The following is a 15,595-nucleotide window of genomic DNA, read 5'->3' on the forward strand; positions in this document are numbered from 1 at the left end:
GTTTATACACAATGATACCGTTTATACACAATGATTCTGTTTATACACAATGATTCTGTTTATACACAATGATACCGTTTATACACAATGATTCTGTTTATACACAATGATTCTGTTTATACACAATGTTACCGTTTATACACAATGATACCGTTTATACACAATGTTACCGTTTATACACAATGATACCGTTTATACACAATGATTCTGTTTATACACAATGATTCTGTTTATACACAATGATACTGTTTATACACAATGATTCTGTTTATACACAATGTTACCGTTTATACACAATGTTACCGTTTATACACAATGATACCGTTTATACACAATGATACCGTTTATACACAATGATACCGTTTATACACAATGTTACCGTTTATACACAATGTTACCGTTTATACACAATGATTCTGTTTATACACAATGATACCGTTTATACACAATGATTCTGTTTATACACAATGATTCTGTTTATACACAATGATACCGTTTATACACAATGATTCTGTTTATACACAATGATTCTGTTTATACACAATGATACCGTTTATACACAATGATTCTGTTTATACACAATGATTCTGTTTATACACAATGTTACCGTTTATACACAATGTTACCGTTTATACACAATGATTCTGTTTATACACAATGTTACCGTTTATACACAATGATTCTGTTTATACACAATGATTCTGTTTATACACAATGATTCTGTTTATACACAATGATTCTGTTTATACACAATGATTCTGTTTATACACAATGATACCGTTTATACACAATGATTCTGTTTATACACAATGATTCTGTTTATACACAATGATTCTGTTTATACACAATGATACCGTTTATACACAATGATTCTGTTTATACACAATGATTCTGTTTATACACAATGATTCTGTTTATAGTACAACATGTAAAAACAAAACATGGGTCTCTGCATGCTAACGTAGGAATGCTAATGTGCTAACGTAGGAATGCTAACGTACCTTATCGATCTCTGCATGGTAACATATAGTAAATGATAAGGTGCTAACGTACGTATGGGCCTCTGCATGGTAACATAAACATGCTAACGTGCTAACGTACCTTATCGGGGTGCGTGGCCATGGGCCTCTGCATGGTAACATATACATGCTAACGTGCTAACGTACCTTATCGGGGTGCGTGGCCATGGGCCTCTGCATGGTAACATATACATGCTAACGTGCTAACGTGCTAACGTACCTTATCGGGGTGCGTGGCCATGGGCCTCTGCATGGTAACATATACATGCTAACGTGCTAACGTACCTTATCGGGGTGCGTGGCCATGGGCCTCTGCATGGTAACATAAACATGCTAACGTGCTAACGTACCTTATCGGGGTGCGTGGCCATGGGCCTCTGCATGGTAACATATACATGCTAACGTGCTAACGTACCTTATCGGGGTGCGTGGCCATGGGCCTCTGCATGGTAACATATACATGCTAACATGCTAACGTGCTAACGTGCTAACGTACCTTATCGGGGTGCGTGGCCATGGGCCTCTGCATGGGCTTCACGGGGCTGCTGGACACCACGCTGGCGTCGTGGTATCCCGCCATGCTGGAGTTGATGGGCGTGAAGGCGAAGGGGTTGCGACACTCCACCGGGCTGGGGGGCACGCTGCCCCCGCAGCTCGACAGGGGCGTGCCCATGGGCGTGTGGCGGTCCACGGGCGTCAGGGGGGCGAACCCGCCGTGGCCCGGCCCCAGCCCCGTCATCTCCGAGGTGGGGGTCGGGGTCGGGGTGGGGGTGGGAGTGGGGGTGGGGGTCTGCACCGGGGTGGTGCTGCTGTGGGCCGATGGGTAGAAGGACGACGGGCCCCCCCCGACCCCCTGGTGGTGGTGGTGGGCGCCCAGCATGGAGACGCCCGATTGGCCGCCCGCCGTGCCACCCCCCCCTGCACCCCCGAGAGACATGCTGTCCACACAGCTGCTGAACAGAGGCTGCAGACCCTGGTGGAGAACAGAGGGATTACACCTGATGTCTACAGAGTAAGACCAGGGGGTTCTCAACCCGTGCAAACTGAATGGCTGGACAAATGGAAATTAAACTTTCCTTAAAGGACCTATAACATAAAATTCAACTTTTTCAATTTCTTTTGTGTTTTTAGGGCTCCCATGTGTGTTTTCTATCCCCACAAATAACCAATTTTGAACAATCAGGCTTTTTTTTTTTTTATTGGTGTTTTAATGGAAATTGCTCTCAGAAACAGGTCGACTGATTTTGGTCTCATCGTGATGTCATCAATGTCACCCTACTTTGTATAATTCCTCCTTTTCTTCAGTCTTCAGTTGCAAATTTACATTTCCACTTTGTTTACAATGTCCACCATTGTTGATTTCCCAAGCTGGCATGGAATGGAAACAAGCCTGGTTTTATCTAGCATGAGTATTATAATGACTCAAATATTAAATAATCTGCATATCAGCAACCCCACCACATCAGGACATTGTGGTACTGCAGCTAAAACTGCTTTCAAAGTCCAGAAAGAAATGCCAAGGCCTGGTTATATCAGAGTGGTGATTGAGGCTCAAACAATTAGAAATAACTTTGAGGGACATAGACAATATGATTATTAAATATTAAAAGCAGTTTTAAAATGCATGTTATTTGCGCTTTAACTCGCCCAGGGTTATTTAATCCATTCAATCAGAGCGCCTGGCGATTTATAGTAGCGGAGCACTTTTACCGACGGACCGGATGTTATCCCAAATGTGGATGTTGTAGCCAAAACACTGGAACAACATATTTTCAGATGAGGGGGGGGGGGGGGGGGGGGGGGGGCTCGGAGGCCAATTACAGATAATGTTTGGGGTCCTTGACATGAAATATTGAGTGATATAGGCCTAGGAAACATAAGTATTTCAGAGAACTGTCAGGATTTAGAAGACATTTTTTTAGAATCTGATCTCAGGTCAGAATGGAAAACTGTCAGGATGTAGAAGACATTTTTAGAATCTGATCTCAGGTCAGAATGGAAAACTGTCAGGATGTAGAAGACATTTTTAGAATCTGATCTCAGGTCAGAATGGAAAACTGTCAGGATGTAGAAGACATTTTTTAGAATCTGATCTCAGGTCAGAATGGAAAACTGTCAGGATGTAGAAGACATTTTTAGAATCTGATCTCAGGTCAGAAAGAATGGTTTTAAAAACGCTTGCCTTGAGCTTCATCTGCTCCTCCATCTGCACCAGCTCCTCCACGATGCTGTCCTGGGTCATATCGTCATCGTTGAAGGGGAAGTAGTCCATGCTGGGCTGAGAGCCGGCCGAGAAGTCCACCATGTCCTGGTGGCTGAGGCCCAGCTGGACCGACCCCGAGGCAGAGTCCTGGTGGCTGAGGCCCAGCTGGACCGACCCCGATGAGGCAGAGTCCTGGTGGCTGAGGCCGAGCTGGACCGATCCCCCCGAGGCAGAGTCTGAGTCCTGGTGAGCCAGACCCAGCTGGACCGACCCCGATGAGGCAGAGTCTGCTGAGGCCACGGCCTGCTTCTGTTCTGCTGGACTCTGCTGGCTGAACGCCTGGCTCTGCTCCCATATTGTGCTCTTTATGACGGAAACAACAGACCCATAGATCTATTAGATCTGACCCACAGTGTGCTCTTTATGACAGAAACAACACATCCATATATCTATTAGATCTGACCCACAGTGTGCTCTTTATGACGGAAACAACAGATCCATAGATCTATTAGATCTGACCCACAGTGTGCTCTTTATGACGGAAACAACAGATCCATAGATCTTTAAGACAGATATTGTTTTTTTTTTATATATATTTTTTTTATCCTATGATTTTGTAACCCATTTTTCACCCCTGTGTCAATCATCTAATGTGATCCTGGGCTCTACACACCCTCCACCAACCTAGTCCCCATATATGGGGGACAAGGGGAGACCAACCTAGTCCCCATATATGGGGGACAAGGGGAGACCAACCTAGTCCCCATATATGGGGGACAAGGGGAGACCAACCTAGTCCCCATATATGGGGGACAAGGGGAGAGCAACCTAGTCCCCATATATGGGGGACAAGGGGAGACCAACCTAGTCCCCATATATGGGGGACAAGGGGAGACCAACCTAGTCCCCATATATGGGGGACAAGGGGAGAGCCTAAGACAGGTATTGTTTAAATATTATGGACTCAAAGGGCAGCTACGGATGGCTGCAATTCCAAACTGGCCCTCGTAAAATCTGAATGAATCTGATCTCAGGTCAGAATGGGTTAATGAATATTTCAATCAATCAATCAAAAGACTAGTATGAAAATTCCCTCCCCTGATCCGCTGGCATACCTTCAGGTCGGCCATGACGGAGGCCTCGTGTGCTCCTGAGTTGGGTGGTAAGGTGGCGCGAGGGGCCCCGCTGAGGAGGGGGGCCCCGCTGAGGAGGGGGGCCCCGCTGAGGAGGGGGGCCCCCCCGCTGACGGGGGGTGCGCTCAGCGGGGCCCCCCTCAGAGAGGGAACACTCAGGGGGGCTCCACTCATCTGCTGTTGCAGCCCGCCGCCGCCGCCGCCGCTGCTGCTGCTGCTGCCGGCGGCCGCTGCAGTGCCGGGGGGGTCCGCGGCGCCGACAGCGGGGGGTCCGACTCCCCGCCGCTCCTCGGGGGAGGAGGAGGAGGCGGCTTTGACCTCGGCGTGGTGCGTGAGCGGCGAGTCGGACAGCGCCAGGATGTGCGTGGTGGGGGGGAAGGCCAGGTGTTTCACCGTCACCTTGCAGGGAGCGCTGTCCGGACGCTGGCCGCCGCCGCCGGGGGTCCCCGGGCGGGGGGACCTCTTCGCCATCGTCGTCATGGCGGCGAGCGAGGCCCCTCCCCCTCCCCCCAGCCCTCCCAGAGGCTGCTGGGAGATGAAGACGCGCTTCACGGGGATGACGTGAGGCTCCGCCGCCGAGCCCGTGCTGCCGCCGCGCTTCCTGGGGCTCCGCGCGTCCGAACAGAGGTCTCTGCTGGGCGTGGCCGAGGAGGAGGAGGGCGTGGCCCGGCCGTTGTTGCCGTGGTGATTGTCGACCGTCAGGTACAACGTGCCGCCGTCGTGACAGTTACCGTTACCGCCGTCCAGCGCGGAGGAGGCGGAGTCACCTTTCACCTTCCCCCCCACGGGGAACTTCACCAGGAAGGTGGGCTCGCTGGCCGCCCGGAACTTTGTCACCCTGTCAATCATCATCATAATAATGATGATTAAATATCATGAAAGGGATTGTGACATTTAAAACACATTTTTGTAGATTTTTTGGCTTTTTTGGCTTTTCTTGACATCAATTTCACCAAAAAAAAACGAAGTTTGAACATTCAGTGTATTGTCTGCTGTCTGGACTTTTGTGAATAATTATGCAAAAATGTCTCATCTGGTTGGACGGCAGTAATATACGTAGATCTCCGCTAAACCTCCGCCCCCTCCCCTCTGCTCCCTGCATACCCTCTCTTCTCCGCCCCTCTCCTCTCCTCCCCCTAGTGCCTCTCCTCCCTACTTCCTCATTGTGACTGCGACTTTGTTTCTTTGTAATACTTACTAATAATGGCTTCTAGAGAAAAATCTATCTGCTCTGTTGTTGGCTGTGTCAATCAACACAAGTCCTTACACTGGATACCAACTGGCCTAGATGACTCTTTTATTTTTGACGGTGACGTTCCTACCACGTTGTCAAAGAAGCGCATCTTGGGTTGACAGGAAAGGGGGAATTACCGTCATCTACAGGCTAAAATAATGTGTTTTTCCATGGCTTCTCAGGATGCAGATTAGACATACACAAAAACTCCTGGCAAGAAATACTGGAGTGGAGTTGAGTGTTCAAACTTTTTAGACACGTTTGAAGGACCATGGCCAAGACTTTTAATGTTGTTAAAATTATGTTATAAATAATGTCATAATACCTTTAAGACATGTTTAACACTGTTGTTGTGCGATCCTAGTGAAGATGAATATTATGCGACTACTTAAAGGGACATTTCATCTGCTATTTTCGCTATTTCTGAAATCGTTTTGATTTTGATTCATAACATTTAATTCATACAGACGAATGGAAAAGATTATGACGATTGTACAGAATATAATCCACCAATAAGATGATCTGAAATCAGGTGAGTCTCAGCTGTCTGCTTTGGCCCCTCCCCCCTTCTCGTTAGTCTCACCTGTCCTCTTTGGCCCCTCCCCCTTCTAGTTAGTCTCACCTGTCCTCTTTGGCCCCCTCCCCCTTCTCATTAGTCTCACCTGTCCTCTTTGGCCCCTCCCCCCTTCTCATTAGTCTCACCTGTCCTCTTTGGGCCCCTCCCCCCTTCTCGTTAGTCTCACCTGTCCACTTTGGCCCCTCCCCCCTTCTCGTTAGTCTCACCTGTCCACTTTGGCCCCTCCCCCCTTCTCGTTAGTCTCACCTGTCCTCTTTGGCCCCTCCCCCTTCTAGTTAGTCTCACCTGTCCTCTTTGGCCCCTCCCCCTTCTCATTAATCTCACCTGTCCTCTTTGGCCCCTCCCCCATCTCGTTAGTCTCACCTGTCCTCTTTGGCCCCTCCCCCCTTCTCGTTAGTCTCACCTGTCCTCTTTGGCCCCTCCCCCCTTCACGTTAGTCTCACCTGTCCTCTTTGGCCCCTCCCCCCTTCACGTTAGTCTCACCTGTCCTCTTTGGCCCCTCCCCCCTTCTCGTTAGTCTCACCTGTCCTCTTTGGCCCCCTCCCCCTTCTAGTTAGTCTCACCTGTCCTCTTTGGCCCCTCCCCCCTTCTCGTTAGTCTCACCTGTCCTCTTTGGCCCTCCCCCTTCTCGTTAGTCTCACCTGTCCTCTTTGGCCCCTCCCCCTTCTCGTTAGTCTCACCTGTCATCTTTGGCCCCTCCCCCTTCTCGTTAGTCTCACCTGTCCTCTTTGGCCCTCTCGTTAGCGTCGCCGGCGTCGTGCTGGTGGTGGGCGTGGCTCCTAGGGGGCGTGGCCTCGTCCGAGCTGGAGGCGTGCCTCAGCTGCGAGGCTCCGCCCCCAGAGGGCGCCAAAGAGATGGCGGTCATCTTCACCACGTTGACCGACGTCTTGATGGGGCTGTCAATCAAATCAAATCACAGTTAATGGGGCTGTCAATCAATCAAATCAGCAGTTGATGGGTCTGTCAATCAAATCAAATCAACAGTTGATGGGGCTGTCAATCAAATCAAATCAACAGTTGATGCGTCTGTCAATCAAATCAAATCAACAGTTAATGGGGCTGTCAATCAAATCAACAGTTGATGCGTCTGTCAATCAAATCAAATCAACAGTTAATGGGGCTGTCAATCAAATCTAATCAACAGTTAATGGGGCTGTCAATCAAATCAAATCAACAGTTGATGGGGCTGTCAATCAAATCAAATCACAGTTGATGGGGCTGTCAATCAAATCAAATCAACAGTTGATGGGGCTGTCAATCAAATCAAATCAACAGTTAATGGGGCTGTCAATCAAATCAACAGTTGATTGGGTCTGTCAATCAATCAAATCACAGTTAATGGGTCTGTCAATCAATCAAATCAACAGTTAATGGGGCTGTCAATCAAATCAAATCAACAGTTAATGGGGCTGTCAATCAAATCAACAGTTAATGGGGCTGTCAATCAAATCACAGTTAATGGGGCTGTCAATCAAATCAAATCAACAGTTGATGGGTCTGTCAATCAAATCAAATCACAGTTAATGGGGCTGTCAATCAAATCAAATCAACAGTTGATGGGGCTGGGGGGGGGTGTACCTGTTGGTGATCAGCAGGGGTGGGGAGGGGGGGGGGGGGGTGTACCTGTTGGTGATCAGCAGGGTGGGGGGGGGGGGGGGTGTACCTGTTGGTGATCAGCAGGGTGGGGAGGGGGGGGGGGGTGTGTACCTGTTGGTGATCAGCAGGGTGGGGGGGGGGGGGTGTACCTGTTGGTGATCAGCAGGGTGGTGGGGGGGGGTGTACCTGTTGGTGATCAGCAGGGTGGGGAGGGGGGGGGGGTGTACCTGTTGGTGATCAGCAGGGTGGGGAGGGGGGGGGGGTGTACCTGTTGGTGATCAGCAGGGTGGGGGGGGGGGGGTGTACCTGTTGGTGATCAGCAGGGTGGGGGGGGGGGTGTACCTGTTGGTGATCAGCAGGGTGGGGGGGGGGGGTGTACCTGTTGGTGATCAGCAGGGTGGGGGGGGGGGTGTACCTGTTGGTGATCAGCAGGGTGGGGGGGGGGGGTGTACCTGTTGGTGATCAGCAGGGTGGGGGGGGGGGGTGTACCTGTTGGTGATCAGCAGGGTGGGGGGGGGGGGGTGTACCTGTTGGTGATCAGCAGGGTGGGGGGGGGGGGGTGTACCTGTTGGTGATCAGCAGGGTGGGGGGGGGGGGTGTACCTGTTGGTGATCAGCAGGGTGGGGAGGGGGGGGGGGGTGTACCTGTTGGTGATCAGCAGGGTGGGGGGGGGGGGTGTACCTGTTGGTGATCAGCAGGGTGGGGGGGGGGGGTGTACCTGTTGGTGATCAGCAGGTGGGGGGGGGGGGGGGGGGGTGTACTGTTGGTGATCAGCAGGGTGAGGGGTGGGGGTGTACCTGTTGGTGATCAGCAGGGTGGGGGGGGGAGCGCAGGGTGATGGCTCCGGTGGCAGAGGGCTTGGGCAGGATCTGGCGTAGCGGTGTCGGGCCAGCGGTCGCCCACCGGGCTGGCGCTGATGTTCTGCGGCGCTTTGGAGCCGGACGGCTTCAGCGCCGTCTGGGTCGTCACCACCTGGAACACCTTCCCCTCGGCCGGGCCGGGGGAGGTCATCAGCTGCCTGCTCCTCTGCACCTATCAGAGGACAGGATTTAGATATTATATATGATAATAATAATAGCTCAGATTTATATAGTGCTTTTCTAAATACCCAAAGCGCTTTACATAGGAACACTAGGAACGGACTTTATTAAGAAAAAAAAACAAAGAAAAACATAACAGATACAACTAGAAAAAGTGCCCTTCTGGGCACAGGTGTCCACCAGGATTCTTCCTCAGCCTAGTGGGAATATGCGTGCACAGTTTCATCGCAATCGGACGCTGCATTGAGGATTTGTGGCGATTTGTACAAAGCGGGCTACTCCTGAAAACTGTAGGAGCCAATCGTGGCCAATCAGGATGGAATATGAGAAATCAAACAAACCTGCCTTGATCACATGACTATGGAGATCATGTGTACCGATTTGCGTGAAATTTGGATAAAATCTGAAGGAGTAATAATAGAAAATGTGTTTTACATATGTCGGCCTCCTGGTGGCGCTATAAAGAGCAGATGTGAAAAATTCCAGGCAAAGGTTTTTCCTTGGCCTCTAGGGAGTTGGCATACAAAGTTATCCACAGATCCGTGCAGTTAGAGGTAAAAACACTTTTCGGCCAGTTATAGCGCCACCTTGAGGCTGAGTTGAAATTGTTGTGGGTGCACAATTTCACGGAAATCACGCGATGTGTTCATGATTTGCAGCATTTTGTTTGAAACTGAGCACTCCTGTGAACTTTGGAAGCCAATCTTAACCAATCAGGATGGAGTGTGAGAAATCTGAAAGACTGGTTTCGTTGGATGGCTCTAGAGAGACTGTGTACCAATTTGCGTGATGTTTGGACAAAATCTGTAGGTGTACTGTGCAAAAACCTGTTTTGCACAAAGCGGCCTCCTGGTGGCGCTATAACAGGCCGTTCTGGAAAGTTTGGGGCAGAGGTTCATCGTTGGCATCCAGGGAGTGTGTGTGCAAAATGTGGCATCGACCGGGTTAACGGTGGCCGAGATTAGCTGCTCACGGACACACGGACGGACGGACGGACGGACGGACGGACACACGGACGGACGGAGTGCAAAACATACTCTCCCCACATGCCTTCGGCCTGGTGGAGACAACAACAGCACAGGGTTAAAAAGATAAAAGGATAAACAAGGCCTCGGCTGGGGAAAGCTATCCTGAAGAGGTGGGTTTAGAGTGAGGTTTTGAAGGAGAGGAGAGAGGGAGCAGCTCTGAGATGGTTGGGGAGTTGGGGAGAAACATAGAAGGCCCTGTCTGTCCCCCCAGGTGTCCCCCCAGGTTGGGGGCAGAGACATAGAAGGCCCTGTCTGTCCCCCCAGGTGTCCCCCCAGGTTGGGGGCAGAGACATAGAAGGCCATGTCTGTCCCCCCAGGTGTCCCCCCCAGGTGTCCCCCCAGGTTGGGGGCAGAGACATAGAAGGCCCTGTCTGTCCCCCCAGGTGTCCCCCCAGGTTGGGGGCAGAGACATAGAAGGCCCTGTCTGTCCCCCCAGGTGTCCCCCCCAGGTGTCCCCCCAGGTTGGGGGCAGAGACATAGAAGGCCCTGTCTGTCCCCCCAGGTGTCCCCCCAGGTTGGGGGCAGAGACATAGAAGGCCCTGTCTGTCCCCCCAGGTGTCCCCCCCAGGTGTCCCCCCAGGTGTCCCCCCAAGGTGTCCCCCCAGGTGTCCCCCCCGGTGCGGTACTTGGCCTTGCGGACCTTCAGGAGGTTGATATCGTTGCTGTCAGGAGGAAACCTCATAACTCCATTTGTGAGGTCTTTGATTTTGTGTTCATAAATCGATGCTACTGAACACCCTTTACGTCTGTGTGTCGTTATGAACATATTGAACCAATGGGAAGTATCAAAAAGCGCTCCTGAAAGAACCTCTGGACTCCATTTGATCCTCAAACTGTCGGTAGATACACGTGGTGTCGTCATCCCCCAGGGGCCACGGGGCCACGGGGCGTCCACGGACCCTTTTTTGAGAAGCACTGGCATGCATTCTAAAGCATTTATGCTCAGTTAGCTTTTATAAATGTCATTTTAAATGTGAAAAGACTGTTGCTCACCTGTCTATATACTTCAAACCACTGTGATGCTGCATAACCTACGTTTACTGGGGACCCCCTGGAAATCCCCCAAGGGCCCCAGGGGCCACGGGGCGTCGACGGACCCTTTTTTGAGAAGCACTGGCATGCATTCTAAAGCATTTATGGCCAGTTAGCTCTCAGAGAGAGTGGCCAATGGAATTGCACGAAAAACACGGTCATCTTGACCCTTAGCCGTCAAGAGTAGCAGCGAGTTTAGTTCAGACATGCTAGTGTTAACTCATTCATCGCCACCAGGGGGCACCAAAACGCTCAGACATGCTAGTGTTAAGACGTTTCCTCCCGACAGAAGAGATATATAATACCATGGCTGGGGGTCAGAGGTCAGACGTACCGTTATGGGGCTGGGGGTCATGGGGTCAGACGTAGCGTTATGGGGCTGGGGGTCAGAGGTCAGACGTACCGTTATGGGGTCATGGGGTCAGACGTAGCGTTATGGGGCTGGGGGTCAGAGGTCAGACGTACCGTTATGGGGCTGGGCACGGCCGCCACCACGATGCCGATGGTGGTGGTTGGCTGCGGCGACATCAGCTGGGCGGTGGGGGCGGGGCTGGGGGCGTGGGGCGTGCCCGCCTCGGGGGGGCGTGGCTGGGGGTGTGGCTTGGCGTGGGGGTCGCAGGTCGTCGTCGGCGGGGGGGGCGACCCCACCAGGACCTTCTGCTCCTGCTGCTTCTTCTGGATCTTCCTCTGGAGCTGCTGTTTGGCGTCCGACGAGGAGGAGGAGGAGGAGGAGGAGGGGGAGGGGGCATGGAGGGTCTTCATCTGAGGCTGGAAGGAGCTGGAGTCTGACGTGGTGGGAACGAAGGCCGAGGCCGGGGTGGGGGTCTTCAGACCTAAAGGTTTGGAGGAACTAGTTAATACACATAATTCGGCTGATCTGAGCACTCGGGAGGGTAAACGGTAAATGGTGCATTTAGCGCTTTTATCCAAGGCGCTTTACATAGATTGTGCATTACATTCACCCATTCACACACACATTCACACACCTTTACATAGATTGTGCTTTACATTCACCCATTCACACACACATTCACACACCTTTACATAGATGGTGCATTACATTCACCCATTCACACACACATTCACACACCTTTACATAGATTGTGCATTACATTCACCCATTCACACACACATTCACACACCTTCACATAGATTGTGCATTACATTCACCCATTCACACACACATTCACACACCTTTACATAGATTGTGCATTACATTCACCCATTCACACACACATTCACACACCTTTACATAGATTGTGCTTTACATTCACCCATTCACACACACATTCACACACCTTTACATAGATGGTGCATTACATTCACCCATTCACACACACATTCACACACCTTTACATAGATTGTGCATTACATTCACCCATTCACACACACATTCACACACCTTCACATAGATTGTGCATTACATTCACCCATTCACACACACATTCACACACCTTTACATAGATTGTGCATTACATTCACCCATTCACACACACATTCACACACCTTTACATAGATTGTGCATTACATTCACCCATTCACACACACATTCACACACCTTTACATAGATTGTGCATTACATTCACCCATTCACACACACATTCACACACCTTTACATAGATTGTGCATTACATTCACCCATTCACACACACATTCACACACCTTTACATAGATTGTGCATTACATTCACCCATTCACACACCTTTACATAGATTGTGCATTACATTCACCCATTCACACACACATTCACACACCTTTACATAGATTGTGCATTACATTCACCCATTCACACACACATTCACACACCTTTACATAGATTGTGCATTACATTCACCCATTCACACACACATTCACACACCTTTACATAGATTGTGCATTACATTCACCCATTCACACACACATGCACACACCTTTACATAGATTGTGCATTACATTCACCCATTCACACACACATGCACACACCTTTACATAGATTGTGCATTACATTCACCCATTCACACACACATTCACACACCATTACATAGATTGTGCATTACATTCACCCATTCACACACACATTCACACACCTTTACATAGATTGTGCATTACATTCACCCATTCACACACACACATTCATACACCGATTGCGGCGGAAGCCATGCAAGGCACCAACCAGCACATCGGGAGCAATTTGGGGTTCAGTGTCTTTGCCCAAGGACACTTCGACATGTAGACAGGAGGAGGAGCCGGGATTCGAACCGCCGACCCATGGATCATTGGACGACCTGCTCTACCTCTTGAGCCACAGTCGCCCCTAAGGGTTTTGTAAGGTGAGATCAGATCTACAAGCTCATAGCGCGGCACAGAGTGCTGCACTATGAGCTTGTAGATCTGCTATTTATTTTAAATAAAAATCGTGAAAATTATGTGGTGCCAATCTTTTAATATATATTCTTTCAGAGCAAACGATTTTAACTCAAATCTTTGCTTCTGGGGGGTCCCTGGAACAACACACTTTTAACCCATTCTGAACGGGAACCCTTTTTGGTGTCAGCATCATGTTATGCTTTAGCTATTGAAAAATAGCAGATCTACAAGCTCATATCGCGCCACCGAGTGGCGCGATACGAGCTTGTAGGTCTGCTATTTTTGAAAAATCGAAGAACAACTGACATTTTTAGAATCTGATCTCAGGTCAGAATGGGTTAATCAGACCCAGTGTGTGTCCGGCGGAAACCTCGTATGAATCTGATCTCAGGTCAGAATGGGTTAATGTAAGGATGGTGCAACACTGACCCCCGGTGGGCGTGCCCGTCATGACGGTGAGCGCCGCCATGCTCTTGGTGCCGATGTAGTGCGAGTTGAGCAGGAAGCGCGCCAGGTCCTCCACGTGGTCGAACTGCCTGCTGAGGACCTTCTGGGCCCATTCACACACCAGGCCGCACGCCGCCGAGCGCATGGAGTCCTCTGCGCTGGGAGACTGACCCGACGGCTCCATCAGGTCACACTGTGGACACACACACACACACATGAGTTAAACATCATTCACACACCAGGCGACGGCTCCATCAGGTCACACTGTGGACACACACACACACACATGAGTTAAACACCATTCACACACCAGGCGACGCCTCCATCAGGTCACACTGTGAACACACACACACACACACACACACACACACACACACACACACACACACACACACACACACACACACACACACACAGGGACTCACCCCGTCTCCAGATTTCTGCAGGTCGAGGTTGGGCAGCGACGGCATGTGAACGAACGCCTTCTTCCTCAAACCGCTGTAGCAGTACGTGGTCACCGATTGGTTAAGATTTAATAACTAAAACATTATGTAACATAATAACCATTCAAGCCTCAAGCGGAGCCTGTGGCTCCACCAAGGGCAAGGTGGAGCCTGAGGCACCACCAAGGGCAAGGTGGAGCCTGAGGCACCACCAAGGGCAAGGTGGAGCCTGAGGAACCACCAAGGGCAAGGTGGAGCCTGAGGAACCACCAAGGGCAAGGTGGAGCCTGAGGCAGCACCCAGGGCAAGGTGGAGCCTGAGGCACCACCAAGGGCAAGGCGGAGCCTGAGGAACCACCAAGGGCAAGGTGGAGCCTGAGGCACCACCAAGGGCAAGGCGGAGCCTGAGGAACCACCAAGGGCAAGGTGGAGCCTGAGGAACCACCAAGGGCAAGGTGGAGCCTGAGGCACCACCAAGGGCAAGGTGGAGCCTGAGGCACCACCAAGGGCAAGGTGGAGCCTGAGGCACCACCAAGGGCAAGGTGGAGCCTGAGGCACCACCAAGGGCAAGGTGGAGCCTGTGGCACCACCAAGGGCAAGGTGGAGCCTGTGGAACCACCAAGGGCAAGGTGGAGCCTGGGACACCACCAAGGGCAAGGTGGAGCCTGTGGATACGTCCCAGGTGATGACCTCAGGATACATCACTGAGGATACGTCCCAGGTGATGACCTCAGGATACATCACTGAGGATACGTCCCAGGTGATGACCTCAGGATACATCACTGAGGATACGTCCCAGGTGATGACCTCAGGATACATCACTGAGGATACGTCCCAGGTGATGACCTCAGGATACATCACTGAGGATACGTCCCAGGTGATGACCTCAGGATACATCACTGAGGATACGTCCCAGGTGATGACCTCATGATACATCACTGAGGATACGTCCCAGGTGCATCCATGTATGTATTTTGTTTTAGACTTCCCTCTCATGCCATGATGTCATTATAAACATATAAATACTTATAAATAAAGTATATTTAGACTTCCCTCTCATGCCCAGTCATTATAAACATATAAATAAACATAAGTAAAGGATATTTAGACTTCCCTCTCATGCCCAGTCATTATAAACATATAAATAAACATAAGTAAAGGATATTTAGACTTCCCTCTCATGCCCAGTCATTATAAACATATAAATAAACATAAGTAAAGGATATTTAGACTTCCCTCTCATGCCCAGTCATTATAAACATATAAATAAACATAAGTAAAGGATATTTAGACTTCCTTCTCATGCACAGTCATTATAAACATATGAATAAACATAAATAAATTATATTTAGACTTCCCTCTCATGCCCAGTCATTATAAACATATAAATAAACATAAATAAAGGATATTTAGACTTCCCTCTCATGCCCAGTCATTATAAACATATGAATAAACATAAGTAAAGGATATTTAGACTTCCCTCTCATGCCCAGTCATT

General features: G+C 50.1%; 1 protein-coding gene across 1 annotated transcript in view; it reads right to left on the reverse strand.

The window, feature by feature from the left end:
- The window catches only part of LOC310857300 (DNA-binding protein RFX7-like), a 50,771-nt gene that overhangs the window by 14,893 nt on the left and 20,283 nt on the right, over positions 1 to 15,595 (reverse strand). The window contains 11 exon segments of the mRNA XM_083762913.1: positions 1,516 to 1,992; positions 3,202 to 3,585; positions 4,338 to 5,193; positions 6,886 to 7,062; positions 8,560 to 8,585; positions 8,587 to 8,636; positions 8,639 to 8,653; positions 8,656 to 8,794; positions 11,328 to 11,695; positions 13,638 to 13,848; positions 14,081 to 14,165. Of these exon segments, the coding sequence (XP_083619039.1) occupies positions 1,516 to 1,992; positions 3,202 to 3,585; positions 4,338 to 5,193; positions 6,886 to 7,062; positions 8,560 to 8,585; positions 8,587 to 8,636; positions 8,639 to 8,653; positions 8,656 to 8,794; positions 11,328 to 11,695; positions 13,638 to 13,848; positions 14,081 to 14,165 (2,788 nt within the window).

Source organism: Protomyctophum parallelum, assembly GCF_964188405.1.
Source record: "Protomyctophum parallelum genome assembly, chromosome: 4".
Lineage (NCBI taxonomy): Eukaryota > Metazoa > Chordata > Actinopteri > Myctophiformes > Myctophidae > Protomyctophum > Protomyctophum parallelum.